Below are 23,941 nucleotides of genomic sequence, written 5' to 3'. Positions count from 1 at the left end.
CAAATGACCAAGTCATCATCAAGCTTTGATTATTTGAATTGTTTTGAATTATTAATCAAATGGCCACCTGGACTATTTACATTGCTGCTACTCACTGTTTATTATTTATGCATAGTCACTTTACCCCTACCTACATGTACAAATTACCTTGACTAACCTGTACGCCACAGATTGACTCAGTACCCCCTGTATATAGCCTCTTTATTGTTATTTTGTGTGACTTTTTATTCAATTTTTTACTTTAGTTTATTTAGTAAATATTATCTTAAACTACATTGTTGGCTAAGGGCTTGTAAGTAAGCATTAAGGTCTGATTTTGATTTGAATCGGCCATGCGTTGTTCTAACGACTCTCGTTGGTGGTAGGAAGAGTAGACCAAAGCACAGCGTGGAAAGTGTTCATGATTCCTTTATTCAGAAAAACACTTAAACAAAATACCAAAAGGCAAAAACGAAAGCGCACAGTTCTGTCAGGCACGGACACTAAACAGAAAACAAGATCCCCCCCCCCCCCCCACACACACACACACACACACACACACACACACACACACACACACACACACACACACACACACACACACAAGTTGGGTTGTAATTATTTTACATTTTACAGGTAAGGTAACTGTCACCAAGTAGGGTAGGCTTTTCACCATACAAACTGGGCTGTTCTGTTGATATTGTAAACCCACTGGGTTTATAGGAGTGTGCCTGCCAGTTGAACAATGCAACAATGACCTCATTATATTTTACATTTTAGTCATTTAGCAGACACTCTTATCCAGGGTGACTCAGTTAGTGCATTCATCATAAGATAGCTAGGTGGGACAATCACATATTACAGGCATAGAAAGTATATTTTTCCTCAATAAAGTAGCTATTTTTATCTAAATGTCCTCATAAAGGAGTAGCCTAGCCTAGTATGATTCTGACCTGTGAAGCCTACAGGAAAGTGTCACTATGATAGCACCCACCTTGGTCTCTTTTGGTGCCAATAGTATCCAGCTCTAAATCAGCAGCAGGACATCCATCCCGGCAGCAATGCTGTCTGTCTTTGACCAGATGGATATCACTGAAATGATTTGAGAGGCTAAACTCTCACAGCTAGGAAAAGGCAGACAGACTTTAAATGCCATGACAAACAATGAGTGGCAGCATAATCTTCCAACACCATCTACGGTGTTCTCTATGCCATAGATTCTAATGGTAATTGCCACACAAATATACACAGTAGCTGAAAAAAGTGCAGAGAAGGATGTTCCATAAATTGGAATGATTTATTCCATCACTCCTAATTTCAAAACATGGACAAAATAGCTCCGAAGATAATTTGACATAAATGTGAAATATATATGCTTTATTTTCAATCGAGACTTTAAAATGGCACATAACGTCAGGGTGTGTGAAGATTGACACAAATCGAAAACCTTGTGCAGAAAACCTTCTGATTAGTTCTTTAATTTATATAAAAATGTAAGTACTTATTTTTACTCTCAAATTACATATATTTATGATTCAAAAAATTAGTTCAAGAAATGAATGCCTGTGTTCAAAGCAGGTCATTGGACCCAACATTCTCATTCAGCAGGTAACAATTGCAACACTTTTCATTTTACAGGACCTTAAAACAGAAAATCACTGTATCAGTTTCTATTTACAAAGTGCAAGGAAGCATATACTACATATGGGGAATCATTTTCAGCCCTTATCACAAATAATCTTGAAACCAGAGAGTGATTCGATAATACTCATTAAAGTTTAAATTCCCTAAACTGATACTGTGCCAAAGCAATACAGTACATCTCCACTGAGAATACAAAGGACTTTCAAAAGGCAGATGTTATGGATCAACGATAGACCTTGTATAAATGTGATAACATTCCCTCATTGGATGAGGAACAGTATCAAGATGCACCATTTAGTGGGAGCTAATATGCTTATTTTATAACACTGGTAGCTGACATGTACAGTATCACAACTGAAAAGTGTTGATAGTCAAATGCGTTTTGGCTGAAATTTGATGGTACAGCGTCAGATTTCACCCTTCTGTAGAGGGTATTCAGTCAATAGAGGTAATATTAATTTGGCAACACTTAGCTATACACCAATAGAAAAACAACAAAATGTGTCAATTGTGCAAATAATACCTGTTTGCTAGTTTACGTGTTCTAGGTGATGATTATGACTGTTTCTTCTATCCTCTGACCCAGAGAATGACTACTCATTTTAAATACGTAAACAATGTATTTAATACACGTCTCATTACAAAAAACACATTATAGACTGTGCAATGTTTGGGGCCTTCATGGGGTCCTTCTGCGGGAGGTGGGGAGAGCATACATCTATATTTTTTGTATTTTTTTGTAGTGGTTGTGCACCCCTGCTAAATGCATATAGGGGAAACACTAGTGTGACTATGACCCACTGGAGAATGTAAGGTGAGGTGATTCATAGCAGTTATCTAAATGTCCACCAGACTTTCTTTGACAAGAGAGCCGTCGGTCAACAGTCCTCAGAGAGACACCAGGCACATCAAAGCACTTTTAACTCTCATCTGATGAAATGTGTGTTTACACTGTTATAATGTGTTTTAAACGGTTTACAAAGAGTTCTCAATAACTCTCAATGTACACCAGAATCCTCTCTCTTCAAAAAGGCGCAGTAATATTCATCATCACGATGCACCTGGTGAACAAAATCAAAGATACCCATAAACAAAAAAATAATGCAGTGGTGAACAGTTGAAATAATACAGTCATTTATGTAAATTCTCTGTAGGGTTTCACCGTAGTGAAAGACAACCAGACATACTGAAGTAGTCTATCTGTACTATGGCTCCAGGCCCTGGTCTCTGGCTGCAGCTTTTGGAGCAGATTGCATTAAAGTCTGTAACTGCGGTGGGCTGGAATCTTTAAACCAGGTTGTACTTCTTCACATTGCATTAAAGAGTCTAACTGCGGTCGGCTGGAGTCTTTAAACCAGGTTGTACTCCGTAAAATTCAGCTTGATTCTTTAATCCAGGTTGTACTACTTCAGATTCAGCTGTAGCCTTTAAACCAGGTTGTACTCCTTCAGATTCAGTTGCAGAATGAAGTCCTTGACGGCGGCAAAGACAAATCGAATGTTCTCCGTGTCAGTGGCACAGGTGAAGTGGGAGTAGATTTTATCGCAATCTGGATTCAGGTCCACAAACATCTTCAAGATAAATTCTCTTCCTGCCTGTGGGTCTCGCTGGGGTCCTGAGAGGAGATATGATTAGTTATATGATTCATGAAATAATGGCACATCAGTTAATTTAACTCTTATATCAATCTAAACCAATATATTAAATATTGTTTCATTTCTGGTTAAATGAACAAGGTATTGACCCAGCAGGACTGAGAGGGAGGGTGTTTGAAAGTGTACTGCCCACCGATTGTCTTAACTGGAACTGTGTGTGTGTGGTTTGAACATTGATTGCTTGTGAATCGCCTTCGGTGGCCACAGGGACCAAGAGATTACAAATTGCACCGCCAAGGATCGATTACAGGCCATAAGGGGCAAGGTCTTGTAAATGGTGTTAGACGGCTGCATCATATACATACAATAGTTTATTTATGATGTGCATTGTATTTATATGGTTTATTTAGGGTGTTTTTATCTATAAAGTATACCGGTAATATGATACAGGGCCGGCGCAAGCACCCAGTTTTTAAATGGGTTTTATAGTAAGGACATGTAATTTAACTGTAAAAATATATTACCGTGTAATGTGGCATGAACACAACCAGTCATGATGTTTTCATCTGATTGTCAAACAATTCACTTAAAAAAGTAGGTAACCTTTGCACTTTTGTCCAAAATAATTCCAGCATCTGAACAGTGCATCTGAACAGTTCACCCGCCAACTTTCTCAAGTGGCTGAAACTATCTCACTGGAGAAAGCATCTGAGTGAGCGAAACAGCACACCTCTGTCTTACTAGATCTAGCCAATGTACTGTATCTGGCACTGTCTGACCCCCAAAAAAGTATGACATGCTACTCCTTCATGGGGGGGGGGGGGGGGGGGGGGTCAAGTGCTGGTTCATTTGTTACCGTGCATTCAGAAAGTACACAGACCCCTTGACCAACAATGCAGTTCAAGAAAGAGTTAAGAAAATATTTACCAAATAAACTAAAGTAAAAAAAATAATAAAAAGTAACAATAAAATAACGAGGCTGAATTTTTTTTATTTAACCTTTATTTAACTACATCATACTATAACTAGGCAAGTTCTGTTTTTTATTTTTAATACGTTTTCAAAAAGTTCAGAAAACCTGTTTTCGCTTTGTCATTATAGCGTTATTGTGTGTAGATTGACGAGGAAAAATGTGTATTTAATACAGCTTTGAATAACACTGTAATGTAACAAAATGTGGAAAAAGTCAAGGGGTCTGAATACTTTCCGAATGCACTGTATGCACATACATATATATATTTATTTGGTAAATATATATATTTTCTTAACTCTTTTTTGAACTGCATTGTTGGTCAAGGGGTCTGTGTACTTTCTGAATGCACGGTAACAAATGAACCAGCACTTGACCCCCCCCCCCATGAAGGAGTAGCATGTCATACTTTTTTGGGGTCAGACATGGCCAGAAAAAAATAAAAAATAAATATATATATATGTGCATATGGAAAGTATTCAGACCCCTTGACTTTTTCCACATTTTGTTACATTACAGCCTTATTCTAAGCTGTATTAAATACACCCATATATATCAAATACTTTTTTATCTAAATGTTCTCATAAAAGGAGTAGCCTAGCCTAGTATGATTCTGACCTATGAAGCCTACAGGAAAGTGTCACTATGATAGCACCCACCCTGGTCTCTTTTGGTGCCAATAGTAGCCAGCTGCAGCTGACACTCACATATCCTATTGGCCTATGTCCGTCAGTGTGCACCACATTGTATCGTAGACAGAAAAGCCCCTTCTGTAATATGCAATTAGGGTTAAGTGCCTTGCTCAAGGGCACATCGGCAGATTTTTCACTTAGTCAGTTCAGGGATTTGAACCAGCAACATTTTGGTTTCTGGTCAAACGCTCTTAACCACTAGGCTTCACATACTGAGCCAGAGGGGTGCTATTTGGCCGCCTTTCCTTCCAGTTCTCTGCTGCCAATGACTGGAACGAACTGCAAAAATCACTGAAGCTGGAGACCCATATCTCCCTCACTAGCTTTAAGCACCAGCTGTCAGAGCAGCTCACAGATCACTGCACCTGTATATAGCGCATCTGTAAACAGCCCATCCAACTACCTCATCCCCATACTGTATTTATTTATTTATCTTGCTCCTTTGCACCCCAGTATCTCTACTTGCACATTAATCTTCTGCACATCTACCATTCCAGTGTCTAATTGCTATATTGTAATTACTTCGCTATCATGGCCTATTTATTGCCTTACCTCCCTTATCTCACCTCATTTGCACTCACTGTATATAGATTTTTCTTTTTTCTACTGTATTATTGACTGTATGTTTGTTTATTCCATGTGTAACTCTGTGTTGTTGTATGTGTCGAACTCCTGTGCTTTATCTTGGCCAGGTCGCCGTTGTAATTGAGAACTTGTTCTCAACTAGCCTACCTGGTTAAATAAAGGTGAAATAAAAAAATAAAAAAATAACAATTTGCTCACTCGGATGCTGAGATTGATGCGTCTTTCGGCGCGCATCTCGGCCAAATAAATGATCAGTATATCAATATTTTATTTGGACGGGCAATGAGGTACGGTATGGCGGGCCAGGCCCCCTAAGGCCTGCCCATAATGCCGGCTCTGACACGATAACTGAATGCTAATCAATTTTGCATTGGTAGTTTATGATCACATTTAGCTGGTCCATGCAAATTGAGCTCTTGTCTTTTTTTCATAAAATCCATGAAAAAAAGGAGTTCTTACCATCATATTCAGGGAAGTAATCCACCAGATGTGAGAACAAGATTTTCTCCTGCATTAAGTCAATCTTATTCAAGAATAGAATGATTGAGGAATCTTTAAACCACGGGTAGGTTATTATTGTCCTGAACAATGCTTTGCTTTCCTCCATTCGATTCTGTGGAAAGTAAAAAAAAACACAATGTTAAAGAGACAAACTGTATTTGCCCCCTCTTTTTTTTCTAACCCCATGTTCGTAAATTCAATCTGGAGTGCCAGAGTGCGCTCAGAGTGCGCTCTGGGCATTCGTAAATTCAGAGCTTTGTCATTGTCCATTCATAATTTCACAGAGTTTCACTCTTGGGGAGTCCGCTCTGGCTGAGGAGTAGGGTTGATCCAACCCCTCTGATATGGATCCAGATTACTACCAAAAGGTTGAACGTACGTATCGTTAGGATCCTAAGAAAATCCATACGTAAATTGTTAGGATCGTAAGAAAAGCTACGCTTGAAACATGAACGTAAGCGTGAAATTGAATCTGTTGTTAGGTTCTTATTTTTCAGAGTAAATAACTCACAGACACTAGAGAAGCTTGACCAAGTTTAATTCTTCCCAAAGGGTCGACGCAGCAAAAAAACATTTCTCACCATCACAAGTATATATACTCTACTTTAGACACACCTCTCTCTCCAATCCTTACATCTTATGGTTCAACAGGAAGAGGGTAACAGGATACTAAAACCATTATTTCTCCCTTCAGGGGATCTGACCTGACCTCCTGACCCCAACCCCTCCTTCGCCTAATCCACAGATGTCCTCTCGTATCACCTATTGCACTCCCGTGACTCTCTCCCATCCACCCAGCACATTCCACAGCCACTCTGTCTTTCTACAGATCTCACTCCTTTATATACTATGTGTATGATCTATCATGTCTTTAACATCTCAATGGTCAAAGTTTAGGCCAAATCTAACAATGTGAACATTCAAAAACCATGTTACGATTACAGAGTAACATTTTAGGTTTTGCACTACTGCACTATTTTAGCACTACTGGGTGATCTGAAAAGTCATAGTCAATCGATTAATAATATAATAATTATTTTAGCAAGAAAATTCTCTTTCATTTACAATCTGTAGAAACTATGGAAAACTTTTGTGAAACAGCACAGTTTAAAAATATATGGCAAATAGTAAAGAGATAGAAGGGAGGGGTGGAGTGGAGACAAGAAAAAAGTGTTGAAAGGGGATAGAATGCAGTCGGACCATCAGATAATTGGCTTATACATTACTCTTACTGAATTTCCACATAGGCGAGGATATTAGAAATTTAATCAAAGCCTATTGGATGATAACTTGTTTTTAAATAGGACAGAGGAATTTATAACTGATTTTTTTTTACATAACATAGGTACAGCAAATATGATTTTTGTATGGGACACTTTTAAAAATGTGCCTTTAGAGGCCATGGAATTCAGTACTCATCTCTAAAACAAAAGCAATTTTGGGTCAAAGGTGTCCATACTAACAAAGGAAATAGAAGATCTAACAGAACAGATAGCAATAAAAACTGTACCATAGAGGCTCATAGAGGAAAAACAAAAAGAAATGGAGGAACTTATTCAACAAAGATCAAGTGTAATATAATATATTAGAGTGTCTAGTTTGAACACAGACACTACAGAGTTAAATGTTGTATTTATTGTTAGGGGTAGATCAGTTTTAATATTGCATATGGATTGTAGCTTCCATCTATGTAATTGTCTGCATCACTTCCAATTTTATATATATATATATATATATATATATATATATATATATATATATATATATATATAGACTTAGGTTGGAGTCATTAAAACTCGTTTTTCAACCACTCCACAAATTTCTTGTTAACAAACTATAGTTTTGGCAAGTCGGTTAGGACAGCTACTTTGTGCATGACACAAGTCATTTTTCCAACAATTGTTTACAGACAGATTATTTCACTTATAATTCACTGTATCACAATTCCAGTGAGTCGGAAGTTTACATACACTAAATTGACTGTGCTTTTAAAAAGCTTGGAAAATTCCAGAAAATTATGTCATGGCTTTAGAAGCTTCTGATATGCTAATTCACATAATTTCTGTCAATTGGAGGTGTACCTGTGGAACGTACTTTGGTGCAAAAAGTGCAAATCAATCCCAGAACAGAAAGGACCTTGTGAAGATGCTGGAGGAAACGGGTACAAAACATAACCTGAAAGGCCACTCAGCAAGGAAGAAGCCACTGCTCCAAAACCGCCATAAAAAAAGCCAGACTACGGTTTGCAACTGCACATGGGGACAAAGATTGTACTTTTTGGAGAAATGTCCTCTGGTCTGATCAAACAAAAATAGAACTGTTTGGCCATAATGACCATCGTTATGTTTGGAGGAAAAAGGGGGAGGCTTGCAAGCCGAACAACACCATCCCAACCGTGAAGCACGGTGGTGGCAGTATCATGTTGTGGGGGTGCTTTGCTGCAGGAGGGACTGGTGCACTTCACAAAATAGATGGCATCATGAGAAAGGAAAATTATGTGGATATATTGAAGCAACATCTCAAGACATCAGTCAGGAAGTTAAAGCTTGGTCGCAAATGGGCCTTCCAAATGGACAATGACCACAAGCATACTTCCAAAGTTGTGGCAAAATGGCTTAAGGACAACAAAGTCAAGGTATTGGAGTGGCCATCACAAAGTCCTGACCTCAATCCCATAGAAAATGTGTGGGCAGAACTGAAAAAGTGTGTCCGAGCAAGGAGGCCTACAAACCTGAGCCAGTTACACAAGCTCTGTCAGGAGGAATGGGCCAAAATTCACCCAACTTATTGTGGGCAGCTTGTGGAAGGCTACCCGAAACGTTTGACCCAAGTTAAACAATTTAAAGGCAATGCTACCAAATACTAATTGAGTGTATGTAAACTTCTGACCCACTGGGAATGTGATGAAAGAAATTAAAGCTGAAATAAATCATTCTCTCTACTATTATTCTGACATTTCACATTCTTAAAATAAAGTGGTGGTCCTAACTGACCTAAGACAGGGAATTTTTACTGGGATTAAATGTCAGGAATTGTGAAAAACTGAGTTTAAATGTAGTTGGCTGAGGTGTATGTAAACTTCCGACTTCAACTGTAGATAATACCTTTGATACAGTGGAAGCAATACAAGATTATAATATTTACAGAAAAGACAAATGCCAATGGTGGAGGTGTTGCAGTTTTTATTCAGAACCACATTCCTGTAACGCTTAAAGAGGATACCATGTAAAATACCATTGGAAGTAATATGGCTACAGGTTCATCTGCCTCACCTAAAGCCCATTCTTGTGGGAAGCTGCTATAGACCACCAAGTGCTAATAGTCAGTATCTGGATAGCATGTGTGAAAGCCTTATAATGTACAGTTACAAGACAAAGTATGTGAACCCTTTGGAATTACCTGAATTTCCACATAAATTGGTAAAAACATGTGAACTGATCTTCCTCTAAGTCACAACGATAGACAAACACAGTGTGCTTAAACTAATAACACACAAATTATTGTATTTTCCCTGTCTATATTGAATACATAATTTAAATACTCACAGTGTAGGTTGGAAAAAGTATGTGAACCCCTAGGCTAATGACTTCTCTAAAAGATAATTGAAGTCAGATGTCAGCTAACCTAATCAATGAGATGAGATTTAAGATGTTGGTTAGAGCTGCCCTGCAAACAAAACAAAAAAAACACTCACAAAATGTGAGTTTGCTATTCACATGAAGCATTGCCTGATGTGAACCATTCCTCGAACAAAAGAGATCTCAGAAGATCTAAGATTAAGAATTGTTGACTTGCATAAAGCTGGAAAGTCTTGATGTTCATCAGTCCACGGTAAGACAAATTGGCTATAAATTGAGAAAGTTCAGCACTGTTGCTACTCTCCCTATGAGTGGCCGCCCTGCAAAGATGACTGCAAGAGCACAGTGTGAATGCTCAATGAGGTTAAGAATAATCCTAGAGTGTTTGCTAATGATTTACAGAAATCTTCCTGAACATGTTAACATCTACGTTGATGAGTCTACAATACGTAAAACAGTCAACAAGAATGGTGGTCATGGGAGGACACCATGGAAGAAGCCACTGCTCTCCAAAAACACATTGTTGCACGTCTGAAGTTCGCAAAAGAGCACCTGGATGTTCCACAGCGCTACTGGCAAAATATTCTGTGGACAGATTAAACTAAAGTTGAGTTGTTTGGAAGGAACACACAACACTATGTGTGGAGAAAAAAAGGCGCACCAACATCAAAACCTTATCCCAACTGTGAAGTATGATGGATGGAGCTGTCACGTCCTGACCCTTGTAAGAGGTCATTTGCCATAGTAGAGCAGTCAGGGCGTGACAGGTGGTTGTGTTGGGTGGTTTTGGGTTTTCTGTTTATATGTGGGGGTTTTCTAGTATTCTATTTCTATGTTTTGTTTTCCAGGTTTTGGCCGGGTATGGTTTCCATTCAGAGGCAGGTGTCTTTCGTTGTCTCTGATTGGAAGCCATACTTAGGCAGCCTGTTTTCCTTTGGGGGTTGTGGGTAGTTGTTTTCCATTTTGTATACGTACCTGACGGAACTGTTGACTGTCGTTTTGTTACTTTGTTGAAGTGTTATCATAAATAAAAGAAATATGAGCACTTTACATGCTGCGCCTTGGTCCCCTTTCAACGACCCTTGTGACAGGAGCATCATGGTTTGGGCTGCTTTGCTGCGTCAGGGTCTGGACAACTGGCTTTCATCGACGGAAAAATGAATTCCCATGTTTCCAAGACATTTTGCAGGAGAATGTAAGGCTATCTGTCCACCAATTGAAGCTCAACAGAAGTTGGGTGATGCAACTGGACAATGACCCAAAACACAGTAGTAAAGCAACAACAGAATGGCTTCAACAGAAGAAAATACGCCTTGTGGAGAGGCCCAGTCAGAGTCCTGACCTCAACCCGATTGAGATGCTGTGGCATGACCTCGAGAGCGGTTCACACCAGACATCCCAAGAATATTGCTGAACTGAAACAGTTTTGTAAAGAGGAATGGTCCAAAATTCCTCCTGACTGTTGTGCAGGTCTGATCCGCAACTACAGAAAACATTTGGTTGAGGTTATTGCTGCCAAAGGAGGGTCAACCAGTTATTAAATCCAAGGGATCACAGTTTTTCCACCCTGTACTGTGAATGTTTACACGGTGTGTTCAATAAAGATATGACATTTTGTTTGTGTTTGTCTATTGTTCATATTGTTTCTGTATAAATTGTTCATGACCAATTTATACAGAAATCCAGGTAATTCCTAAGGGTTCACATACCTTTTCTTGCCACTGTATGTGATATCAACAGAGAGGTATATTTTCTGGGTGATTTATATATTGACCAGCTTTCGTCAAGCTGCCAACTCAAGAAAAAGCTTAAAACGGTTTAGGTTATCAGTCAACCTACCAGGGTATTTAAAAACAGCATAGAAATGAAATCATCAACATGTACTGATCACATCTTTACTAATGCAGCAGGAATTTGCTTGAAAGCAGTACCCAGATCCATTGGATGTAGTGATCACAATATAGTTGCCATATCTAGGAAAACCAAAGTTCCTAAGGATGGGCCTAATATAGTGTATAAGAGGTCATACAAGAAGTTTTGTAGTGATTCCTATGTTATTGATGTAAAGAATATATGTTGCTCCGTGGTGTGTAATGAGGAGCAAACAGACACGGCACTTGACACATTTATGAAATTGCTTATTCCAGTTACTAATAAGCATGCACCCTTTAAGAAAATGACTGTAAAAACAGTGAAATCCACGTGGATTGATGAGGAATTTAAAAAGTTATAATTGAGAGGGATGAGGCAAAAGGAATGGGAAATAAGTCTGGCTGCACAACCGATTGGCAAACTTATTGCAAATTGAGAAATCATGTGACTAAACTGAATAAAAAAAAGAAGAAACTACACTATGAAACAAAGATGAATGATAGTAAAAAGCTTTGGAGCACCTTAAATTAAAATCTGGGAAACAAGGCAAACTCAGCTCCATCATTCATTGAATCAGATGGCTCATTCATAACAAAACTAACTGATTATATTTTCAATTTAAACCTACTAAAATGTCTGTGCCCCTAGGCTTGGAGGGAAGCAAAAGTCATTCCGCTACCTAAGAACATTAAAGCCCCCTTTACTGGCTCAAATAGCCGACCAATCAGCCTGTTACCAACCCTGGAAAAAGAATGAACTGTCTAACAGAACACAGATGGTGTTCTTTAATGGAAGCCTCTCCAACATAATCCAGGTAGAATCTGGAATTCCCCAAGGCAGCTGTCTACGCCCATTACTTTTTTCAATCTTTACTAATGAATTGCCACTGGCTTTGAGGAAAGCCAGAGTGTCTATGTATGCGGATGACTCAACACTATACATGTCAGCTACTACTGCGACTGAAATTACTGCTACACTTAACAAAGAGTTGCAGTTAGTTTCAGAGTGGGTGGCAAGGAATAAGTTAGTCCTAAATATTTCTAAAACTAAAAGCATTGTATTTGGAACAAATCATTCACGAAACCTTAACTAAATCTTGTAATAAATAATGTGGCAATTGAGCAAGTTGAGGTGACTAAACTGCTTGGAGTTACCCTGGATTGTAAACTGTCATGGTGAAAACATATTGATACAACAGTAGCTAAGATGGGGAGAAGTATGTCCATGATAAGGCGCTGCTCTAACTTCTTGACAGCACTGTCAACAAGGCAGGTCCTACAGGCCCTAGTTTTGTAGCACCTGGTAGAGGTCGACCGATTATGATTTTTCAACGCAGAGAACCGATAATTGAAGGAACAAAAAAGCCGATACCGATTAATCGGCCGAATTTTAAAAATGTATTTGTAATAATGACAATTGCAACAATACTGAATGAACACTTATTTTAACTTAATATAATACATCAATAAAATCAATTTAGCCTCAAATAAATAATGAAACATGTTCAATTTGGTTTAAATAATGCAAAAACAAAGTGTTGGAGAAGAAAGTAAAAGTGCAATATGTGCCATGTAAGAAAGCTAATGTTTAAGTTCCTTGCTCAGAACATGAAAACATATGAAAGCTGGTGGTTCCTTTTAACATGAGTCTTCAATATTCCCAGGTAAGAAGTTTTAGGTTGTAGTTATTATAGGAATTATAGGACTATTTCTCTCTATACCATTGTATTTCATATACCTTTGACTACTGGATGTTCTTATAGGCACTTTAGTATTGCCAGTGTAACAGTATAGCTTCTGTCCCTCTCCTCGCTCCTACCTGGGCTCGAACCAGGAACACATCGACAACAGCCACCCTCGAAGCAGCGTTACCCATGCAGAGCAAGGGGAACAAATACTCCCCCATGCTATGGGGTGATGCGCACGGTGTCGAGGCCGAGCATCCACAGGCCGGTGTGCTCGGTGCCAGCGTCCCGCATTTGCCGGGGGGAAGCGGGCACCCAGCCAGTAGGGGTGGTGCCAGTCCTGCGCTCGAGACCGCCAGTGCGCCTCCACGGCCCAGTGTATCCTGTTCCCACTCCCCGCACTAGCCCTGAGGTGCGTGTCTCCAGTCTGGCGCCTCCAAAGCCAGCACCACGCACCAGGCCTCCAGTGCGTCAGGCCAGTCCAGTACGTCCTGTTTCCGCTCCTCGCACTAGCCTTGAGGTGCGTGTTTTCAGTCTGGTACCTCCAGTACCAGCCCCACGCACCAGGCCTCCAGTGCGTCAGCCCAGTCCAGTTCGTCCTGCTCCTGCTCCTCGCACTAGCCCTGTGGTGCGTGAAAATAGTCTGGCGCCTCCTAAGCCAGCCCCACGCATCAGGCCTTCAGTGCGCAGCTCCAGTCCAGAGCTTCCGACGACAGTACCCTGTCTAGAGCCTCCAGCAACAGTGCCCCGTCTAGAGCTTCCGGCGACAGTTCCCAGTCCAGTGGGTCAGCGACATCCTACAGTCCGGAGCCTGCAAAGACGGCCCACAGTCCGGAGCCGGCAGAGACAACCCACAGTTCGGAGCCGACAGAGACGGCCCACAGTCCGGAACCGGCGCAGCCAGAGTCGCCCTCCAGTCCGGAACCGGCGCAGCCAGAGTGGCCCTCCAGTCCGGTGCTTCCAGAGTCGCGTTTCAGCTCAAGGTCTCCAGTGTCGTGCATCAGCCCGAGGTCTCCAGTGATGCGCATCAGCTCGAGGTCTCCAGCGACGCCCTTTAGCCCTGAGCCTTCAGCGGGGGTGGACAGGTTAGGTTGGGGACTAAGGCCGGAGCCTGAGCCACCTCTGTGGTAGGAGGATTGGGGAGTGGGGGGGGTGTTGCACAAGAACTGTCGGTGACGGTGGCCACCCTCCCTTCCCTCCCCTGTAGTTTTGGGGATTTGTTTTGTTGTGGGTTATTGTTTTGTTAGTTTTTGTTTCAGGTGCATCCGGGGTCTGCACCTTTGGGGGGGGGGGGGGGGGGTACTGTCACGTCCTGACCAGTATAAGGGGTTATTTGTTATTGTAGTTTGGTCAGGGCGTGGCAGAGGTGTGTTTGTTTTGTGTTGTCGGGGGTTTTGGGGTATTGTTCTATGTTTTGTATTTCTATGTTCTTTCTATGTTGTGTATTTCTTTGTGTTGGCCTGGTATGGCTCTCAATCAGGTACAGCTGTACATCGTTGTTGCTGATTAGGAGCCATACTTAGGTAGCCCTTTTTCCACCTGTCTTTTGTGGGAAGTTGTTTTTGCACTGCTATGGTTAGCCTGCAATACTGTTTAACTGTCGTTCGTTTTCTTGTTTTGTGTAATGTTCTAATAAAAGTATTATGAGCATTCACGTACCCGCTGCATTTTGGTCTACTCACTACGACGGCCGTGACACATACACACACGATAACATACTCACTATACATGGGTTTTGTACTGTATATATGTGGTAGTGGTGAAGTAGGGGCCTGAGAGCACACAGTCTGTGAATGTATTGTAATGTTTTTAAAATCGTATAAACTGCCTTCATTTTGCTATGACCCAAGGAAGAGCTGCCTTGGCAGCAGCTAATGGGGATCCATAATAAATTAAAATATTGAAGCTGATCTACCCCCTAAAAAACATTTTTTCAACAGATCTTGTGTTTCAATTCTGACATACAATAATACCTTTCAGAGTTTTGGCAATTTCATCTCACCAACAAAAAAAACGTACACCAAACAGCCTGTGAGAAGTGCTACCCAAACAAGCATAACACAGTATAAAAACAATGGAAGGCAGGGCGACCGGAAAGACGTATTCTGCACGTTTTCAAGTTAAAAGTCTCCATTCTCTATTACTCCTCAGTTGAGTTTACTTCACATTTAGGTAGCTAATGTAATGGATTTGTTTGCCAGCGTGAGTCTAGATAATACTAGCTGTATTATGCCTACAACAGTAAAGTTTCAGTCTGCTACGTGTATCTCTATAGCATGGGCATATCTCTGGGTGACGTGGACATCCCCATGCATACACCTTATAAAAATATGACTAATTCAATATTGCACCATCCCATTCTCTGTGCTCTGTCTGCAATCATAACCAGTAGTATCTACCAGGAATAATGAAACATAGAACAAGAATAGATGTTTGGTGAATCTATGAATTATGTATGACCACTGGAGTTTTTGCAACTAAAATCTTGCTAAAGCATATTCTGTAGGAGGGGTTAATATACATTTAAAATAATTGGACATGATTTATATGAATCAGGTCATGAACATACAGTTCACTCGGAAAGTATTCAGACCCCTTAATTTTTTCCACGTTACAGCCTTATTCTAAAATGGATTAAATTGTTATTTTCCCTCATCAATCTCAACGCAATACACTATAAAGACAAAGCAGAATCAGATTTGTAGACATTTTTGCAACGCCAAAAAAAATGAAATATCACATTTACATAAGTATTCAGACCCTTTTAACCAGTACTTTGTTGAAACACATTTGGCAGCGATTACAGCCTCAAATCTTCTTGGGTATGATGCTACAAGCTTGGCATATGCCTTTATTTGGGGAGTTTCTCCCATTCTTCTCTGCAGATCCTCTCAAGCTCTGTCAGGTTGGATGGGGAGCGTCGTTGCACAGCTATTTTCAGGTCTCTCCAGAGATGTTTGATCGGGTTCAAGTCCGGGCTCTGGCTGGGCCACTCAAGGACATTCAGAGACTTGTCCCAAAGTCACTCCTGCGTTGTCTTGGTTATGTGCTTAGGGTCGTTGTCCTGTTGGAAGGTGAACCTTCGCTCCAGTCTGAGGTCCTGAGCGCTCTGGATCTGGTTTTCATCAAGGATCTCTCTGTACTTCTCCGTTCATCTTTCCCTCAATCCTGACTAGTCTCCCAGTCCCTGCCACTGAAAAACATCCCCACAGCATGATGCTGCCAGCACCATGCTTCACGTAGGGATGGTATTAGCCATTTTAGAATAAGGCTGTAACGTAACAAAATGTGGAAAAAGTGAAGGGGTCTGAATACTTCCCGAATGCACTGTATGTACTTTGAAATGAACAAGGGAGAGGTTAAACGTAGGCTAAGTCTGGCATAAGCTTATTCCCACACTTTACAATAACTCTGTTGCAATGGTTTTAGGTAGTCTCCTTATAGGCTATTCCTTCCATCACAACACTGCTGCCCAGTTGAAGAGCTTGTGATCTCCATGCAGCACCACGCGCCTTCAGAAAAGTACCGCTCAGCCTCAGAAGATGCCCTTCTGGAGGCATTCAGCCATAGAGTCATTATACCCTAATGTAGGCTTATTTGCCTACTAGCCAAATAAATTGCAGAGCATGCATGATGGGTGACACTCGTTATTCCAACATATTTTAACATTTAATTAATCCTTCATTCAGTTCAGTCAGTCAGTATGTCATCCATTCAGTAATTTGTCTGAGTTGCAATAGGAACTAAATCAAAGAGAATAGAACAGTCTTTTCCGTTTGTTTATTGAAATCCATGTGTATTCAAAATTATCTAAATTCTCCAAAGTTCTTTACCCAATCACTTTAATAATTAAATGTTTAATTTAGGCATATCCAAAAAAAAAAAAATAGGCATTCAACTTGTAGGCATTGCAATTTAAGCTATCATTTTGGGTACTGGTCTCTTGCGGAATAATGTTAGAACTCTATTTGTGTTTTATAACTGTTTATATTATAACGCTCCCCTTATAAAGAGACCCTAGCTCACAGGCCTCTAAATATAGCCTCTAAATACATTTTCAACAAAATAGTTGAAGAAGCACGTGCAGTGGCTGATGGGGAAAACAGATCTGGCAATAAGAATAGGCTATAGAAAGTCTTGACCATTTGGGACTCCTTGGCTATTTCGCTCAGGACAGGTTATTAAAGCCAATACTTTATTTATTGATATGGATATAACCTCTGTGTGATGGGGTTGTGCAATGCAAATGGCTATAACAAGCTGACATGCAGAGTGGAATTCACAAATACAACACTCAAAATGCCTAATATAAGGCCAACTGTCCGTGCTCCCAAATACTGGAAAAAGTGTGATTCATTAGGTTACATGATCACCACAATATCCCCACGGGGCTATAAAAATAAATTATGCAATTATATGGCCATTAAATAACACACAACAGCATGGCATATTTATATAGTGGAATAGGCCTAGCATAAATCATATATACTTTCTATTTTGCATCTCAGGCGGTTATTCTAGACAAGGCTCTTCTGTGTCTTCATCACAAGTCATTTGCTGAAGGCCCAAGCCTATACTACACCATCTACTGATATAACGTTGTTATTGAATGCAGTTCTAAAACAAGCTCTAGACTTTTATTTTGGAAATGAAACCAGAAGCTGCAAACCCTAACGTCTGGGCTAAAGTTGCTTGATTGACTAGCTACATTCGGTTCATGTCCTTTGCAGATGCCACATTACTGACAAAAGTTTGTACCCATAAAAAAGATTTGTAACCGAGTAAAGGGAGACATAAAGTAAGAATTGAACGTGTAAATGTTAATTCATAGTCGTAACACATTTACAGATCTATTTTAACGTTTACGTTTCATTTTTCACGCATGGCTTTTCTTACAATCCTAACAATATGTACGTTCAACCTTTTGGCAGGTATCTGGCTCCATATTCTGACCTCACAACAGCAGTCAAGCATCCAAGCTAACTGGCTAATGTTGGCTAGCTTACTAGCTACTTCCAGACACAAATGAGAGAACACCTCACTCTGACCATTTTACTCGCCCTAGCATAGCTGGTTAGGCTGTTTTCATGTTACCCAGAGTGTTGGTGACTGTCACTGTGCTGCTGGATCCAGTGTTCTACACAGTCAGTGTGGACGATTACTTTGCAGTGATTGTGCAAGATGCAAATACTGTACAAAAAAACAGCCCTTGTTTTTGTTCCAAGAATCATTACAGTGACTGAAGGGCTCCCCCTGCAGGTGAACACTAAGCACAACCCCTGAGCTGGTCAAAGTCCAGTTCAAATGTAGCATGCGCGTTACAAAACAAACGTGAGTGTTCCTATTAAAACTTTGGGAGCATTCAAACAGTGTGTGGGGTATTCTCCTTTTTCTCTGAGAACATGTAGCCTGGTCCCAGATCTGTACGTGCATTTAGCCAACTCCTACGACTATAGGAGTTGTCATACAACAATAATCAGAGGGGTTGGCTAAACTCCAACCCTATGACGGAGTGTGAATGGATATCAGCTGAGGCAGACAGACGTTGGGCTCCGGGAAAATCTGGGTCATCTTCACATAACTGGTTTGGGCTGATTCAACATTTAGCGCTGGAACAATGTGCCTCTGTGTTCGGACTGACTAGGTGGTTATCTCTCTCGTGGATCCTCTACTCCACTAGCAGAGATCCAATCATAAAGAGATAGCAAGAGGGAGAGAGTTTGGCCAACTTTCTAGTACAATGCCATGTATCTCTGCCTCTAAGCATTCAATCAATCCATTCATAAGTTCAAGCAGCTCAGTTAGGTAGCTCGGTTTAGAAATGTCAATATTCAGCGGATTGTCATTGGTCAGTATTGTCCAGGAGGCGCCAACGTGGCTGCCGTGGATTTTAAGAGCACCATGTCCTCTAAGAGCACCATCATGCTTTGGACTGTTGAAAGCGCAATGAACAAACTTACCTCATTGTCAGACTCTACCAGGACCTGGTCATATTCACTGAGAGCCACCAGGAACATGATGGAGGTGACATTCTCAAAGCAGTGGATCCATTTCCGCCTCTCGGACCTCTGGCCACCCACATCCACCATTCTGAGAACAGCAGCACAGCACCATGATGTTTAGGGGCAACTCTCAACAGGCAGGTATAGAGAACACAGAGCTCTTAAGGGTTATGATGAGTTATTACATTAACATCAATATGTACTGTACAGAAAAGCAAGGAGATGGAGAAACATCAATTTGTATTTGAATAATTCAAAATGGAGTCTTTTAATACCAGTTACTTTTCTAGGATCATCTTGATCAATTGTGTTCAGCAGACAGGGATAGAGTAGTAGGCTATGTAGATGTTTACCTGAAGACCACACTCTGGAGGTCAAAGGGGTACTCTATGATGCCTGTGGTAGGGACCCTGACCCTGAGCACGTCTTGCTGGGTCGGCACATAAGATGACTCAGCTATACGGTCCAGTGCATTCAAGTAGCTGAAAGGGCATGAGAGAAATGGGGTTATTTATTATTATTATTATTATCGTGTTAACAGTTCTGTTACTCATTAGATCACTTCTCAGAAAAACACAGAAGTCATAAGATACAGATCTTTCACCTGACTATCACAATAGCAATCAATCTGGCCATTGGATCGCGTTATTGTTTACCTGAATCTGCACAGCCTTTTATGCCTGAGATGGAACTGGTATTGGACACAGTGGAAACTATTTGGGAAGAGTGTGGGGAGTAGTCACTGGTCTGTGTCCACTCACTATTTGGCAGTCTAAACTCGAGGTTTGGTATTGGTTTACTCACTATTTGGCAGAGTCTGAGAGCTGGTATTCCCTCTTCCGATCGTAGCATTCCTGGATCCCAGGGTCATTCCATAGACTCTTAATGGCGTCAACGTACGGATTTGTAAACATTGTGACCTTCTCCACGTCCACTTCAATGACAATATTTGCATGGCCCTGAAATAGGAGAGAGAAAGAGAAGGGGAAAGAGATCATTACATGAGAGAACTAAAGAGGCATTTGTCTGAGTGATCATGTTTGTTGTAAATGGAAGCCAAAGGATTGTGTCAGCTTGGCCTCAGACCTATCTAGAATTTAAATGGGTGTTAGTGCGTGGCAGTTAGCACATAGCTGGGAGGTAGTGAATTTGTATGATTACTAGGCCTCATATAGTGGCTTTAAGGTAAGGGATAGAGAGCTACGTGATTAAGCAATGTCATTTTGTCTCTCTTGTGGCATATTGGTCCCAGGAGTTGCCCTACTTTACGTGTGTGCCAACAGTCAACCACATGTGTACCTTTTACAAGACCTTCAGTCTGTCATCCTGCTCAGTAACTAATGACATCACCAACTAGGCAGAAAGTAAATAAAGTTACAGATATCATAACGACATCACCTGATCCTTTACTACAATCCTCACTGAGCCTCAGAGACTTTAGAAACAAATAAAAGGTCTGTACAAACATGGGCCTAGCCAGGTCCGGAAGGTTTTTCTGACAATGAAAAGCTTTTAGCCTAGAGGCTATAACTAAAGCCCAGAGTGTTTCCAGAGTGGTGTCAAGGCCTGGAAAAACTCAAGTATATAAAATAAAATTATGGTGCAAAAAAAAAAGAAATGTGTGTGTGCCAACACAAAATGTTGGCAAAAAAAACAGGCAAAGTTGGTATAAATGGAACAACAGAAGGGTCACCTGGTTGTCTTCACACTTGTAAGGGATCTGAAGGGTCTCCATAGCGTGGATCATGGACTGCATGGCAGTGAAGATGTTCTGGTACACCAGCTTGGTGAAGCCTCGCTTGTCCTCCTCGGAGTAGCCCGTCCCATGGATGATCCTCATCTGCTTGATGAAGGTGCTCTTCCCACTCTCACCAGTCCCTGGGAAGAAAAAGCTCAGAGATTAACTCTGTTTGACTTTTAAATTACCCACACAGTAGCCTGCCACTGCTGATGAAAGCCAATGCACATTTTAGGCTTATAATAGAGTGTCATTTTTATATTATCAATTTGATGAACACGCGAAGTGTAGATTAAACTATTGCTGAGTAACCCAATGTTGATACAACAGTTTATTGTAGTGCAATGTCTTTGGTACTCTGTGATGTTTATATAACTTAAATATGTAGAATAATTTATTAAGTTCACACATCCAGCTCACAACTGTCACCCTGCTGGGAGCAAAATAAGTTATAACTCAAGGAAAGAATGTTGACAGCAACCAGGCTCATGTAGTTTGTTAGGTGACTAAGGAAGGGTTACCATTGCTACTGTAAACGTTGGGTTGTTTAATTGCATAGTGGCCACATTTCTTAGAAATCAATCAATTCTTATCATGGATCACTGTCCATTTAGGTTCGGAGTTCAGAAATATTTTCCTGTGACAGATACAACACACAATAGACCACATAACAGATTATCCTTGTGGGAGGAGCTACATGAGGACAGGCTCATTGTAATGGCTGGAATGGAATCGATGGAAATGAGTCAAACATGTGGTTTCCATATGTCTGATGTGTTTGATAACTTTCCAAATATTCCATTCCAGCCATTACAATGAGCCCCTCCTCCTACAGCTCCTCCCACAAGCCTCTGAAACATTGTTTTCTTGGAAATATCTCAAATAAATTCAAATTGCCAGGCAATGTTTTTTTTTTAAATAGGCATGTGCATTTAAATAACAGATACAATGTACACTGATAGAGTCAGTGATACAATGAACATGTTTCAAATAATGATACAATGTCATATCAGTGCTTTGAGTGGTAATTAGAACTGTGATCGTTGGTTTACCGAGAAGCAACAGCTTAAACTCGCGGCGCGAGTCTTTCTTGTCCCGGCGAAGCTGTCTTTCGATCTCGTCGTTGATCCGTCGAGCCTCCTTTCCCTCTTCGCTGAGGCAACAGGCCCCTACGGAGCCCAAAGTCATGACTCTCTTGATAACACTTACTTTTGGGTCGAGGAGGTAGGCCTATATTCCAAAGTGAAATAAAAAAAATCAACAACAACAACAAAAATATTTAAAAAATTGTTAAGGCGAAAAACATTTTGTCACTTTGTTAAATAAATTGTTATATTTAACTAAAATAAATGTCCTCCCTCAGCACTGGCTGAATTTTCTATCTACAGTGCCATGCATAGCCTACGCTCTAGAGTCCACAGTAAAAGCCAAGCGTAATAATGCGAATACAATTCCCAGAAACTGATTGAACCTTTGGCAGAAACATAAATAGACCACTTGTTATTTTATATTTATGTAAACTACAGTCCCATTACGAAATGCAATAGGAGCCAATCCGTTGGGAGAATGAATAATGAAATACCAACATGTAAACAGAAAAGCAAATCTTTACCTCCAATAGTTGAACTCCGGGTGTGGTGAGTGAATATGGCGGACTTTTACTCCATATCACCATAAATTTATAAAAAACGAAATTCCATTATTCCACAGGAGTAACAAAAAATAATCCCATATCACAATACGTTCCTTTTGAATTTGTCTTCATTGAAGAAGCATTGCTTAACGTTATTATATTTTTTCTATTGTCCCCTTTGCTTGTCCCATCTGTAATTTCATTAGGTACAGAATACAGTGTACTCTGACTGGAGTCTATGTGAACCTAGCAGCAAAAAGGCAAGGAGACATAAAAATAAAAGTGCTCTACACAGTAAAACATTTTCTTCATATTCATCCACCCTTTTATCATTCTTCTTCAACATCTCTCATCCTTGCCTTTATTTACGTTTTTCTCTTCATCATTATTCTACATCTTAATCATTTTCACCAACATAAAAAGTGTGGGCCCATGAATGGGCTGTGTCGGACAGTGTCTCTCGAAGTAGAGGACTCTTATTTTCACACAATTCTAGTCATTATTGCTGCCAGCTGCTGTCGTGTTGTGCTGGCGTAACTCAAGCCCCGAACCATGTGACGTTAGGAGAGGGTGTGTTTAGATGGGAAAGGATCATGAAGGCATGTCGCTCAATATGTTACATTGTAATGAAACAACTGTCCCGTGGCACATAAAAAGGGTGGGCAGTTCAGTACTTAAATAAACACTTAACATATCTTGGATTGAAGAATATAGAGGCTAATTTCACAAATGTTAAATGTGTTATTACATGTTATTGACTACAGTATACCAAAAACTAGGAACACCACGGAGGGCCGAGTGTCTGCAGGTTTTCGCTCCTCTCCTGTACTTCATTGATAAATTAAGGTCACTAATTAGTAAGGAACTTCACTAACCTGATTGTCTCGGTCTTAATTTAAAGGAGCAGTGGTGGAGAAAGTACACAATGTCATACTTGAGTAAAAGTAAATATACCATAATAGAAAATTACTCAAAACTTAAAGTAACACAGTAAAATACTACTTGAGTCAAATAAAGTATTTGGTTTTACATATACTTAAGTATCAAAAGTAAAAGGAAATGCAATACATAATTTCAAATTCCTTATATGAAACCAGACGGCATGATTTAAAATAATAATACTTTACAGTTAGCTAGGGGCACACTCCAACACTCAGACATAATTTACAAACAAAGCATTTTTCTTTAGTGAGTCCTCAGATCAGAGGCACTAAGGATCACGTGTCCTCTTGATAAGTGACTGAATTGGACATTTTCCTGTCCTGCTAAGCATTCGAAATGTAACAAGCACTTTTGGATGTCAGGAAAATGTTTGGGTGTAAAAAGTACTTATTTTCTTTGGGAATGTAGTAGAGTAAATGTTGTCAAAAATATAAACGCGACAAGTAAAGTGCTGGTCCCATGTTTCATGAGCTGAAATAAAAGATCTCTGAAATTTTCCATAAGTACACAAAGGTTATTTCTCTCC

General features: G+C 40.2%; 1 protein-coding gene across 2 annotated transcripts; it reads right to left on the bottom strand.

The window, feature by feature from the left end:
* Positions 1-1,328: 1,328 nt before the first annotated feature.
* On the bottom strand, positions 1,329-22,756 carry LOC106568348 (guanine nucleotide-binding protein G(q) subunit alpha). 2 transcript variants are annotated; one of them, XM_045692505.2, is made up of 9 exons: positions 22,453-22,756; positions 21,893-22,070; positions 20,796-20,980; positions 19,907-20,061; positions 19,759-19,815; positions 19,456-19,584; positions 19,061-19,190; positions 5,925-6,078; positions 1,329-3,238 (listed from the first exon to the last, which is right to left on the bottom strand). In XM_045692505.2, the coding sequence occupies exons 1-9, from the start codon at positions 22,513-22,515 to the stop codon at positions 3,051-3,053; spliced, it is 1,239 nt and encodes a 412-aa protein (XP_045548461.1). In that variant the 5' UTR covers positions 22,516-22,756; the 3' UTR covers positions 1,329-3,050. The 2 variants fall into 2 exon arrangements, with proteins under 2 accessions (XP_045548461.1, XP_013994098.1); XM_014138623.3 differs by lacking the exon at positions 19,759-19,815.
* Positions 22,757-23,941: the final 1,185 nt, after the last annotated feature.

Source organism: Salmo salar, chromosome 13 (assembly GCF_965601325.2).
Source record: "Salmo salar chromosome 13, fSalSal1, whole genome shotgun sequence".
NCBI lineage: Eukaryota > Metazoa > Chordata > Actinopteri > Salmoniformes > Salmonidae > Salmo > Salmo salar.
The sequence above is the reverse complement of the archived record's forward strand: the minus strand, read 5'-3'. Positions and strand labels throughout refer to the sequence as shown.

What these genes read in the sequence shown, in the direction of transcription:
- LOC106568348 (XM_045692505.2), bottom strand. Translation starts at nt 22,515, where the DNA reads ATGGTGATATGGAGTAAAAGTCCGCCATATTCACTCACCACACCCGGA. An exon ending in AAAAGGCTGTGCAGATTCAG is followed by an intron (nt 19,585 to 19,758) that starts GTAAACAATAAC and finishes ATGCCCTTTCAG; the next exon opens with CTACTTGAATGCACTGGACC. An exon ending in CTCCAGAGTGTGGTCTTCAG is followed by an intron (nt 19,191 to 19,455) that starts GTAAACATCTAC and finishes TGCTGTTCTCAG; the next exon opens with AATGGTGGATGTGGGTGGCC.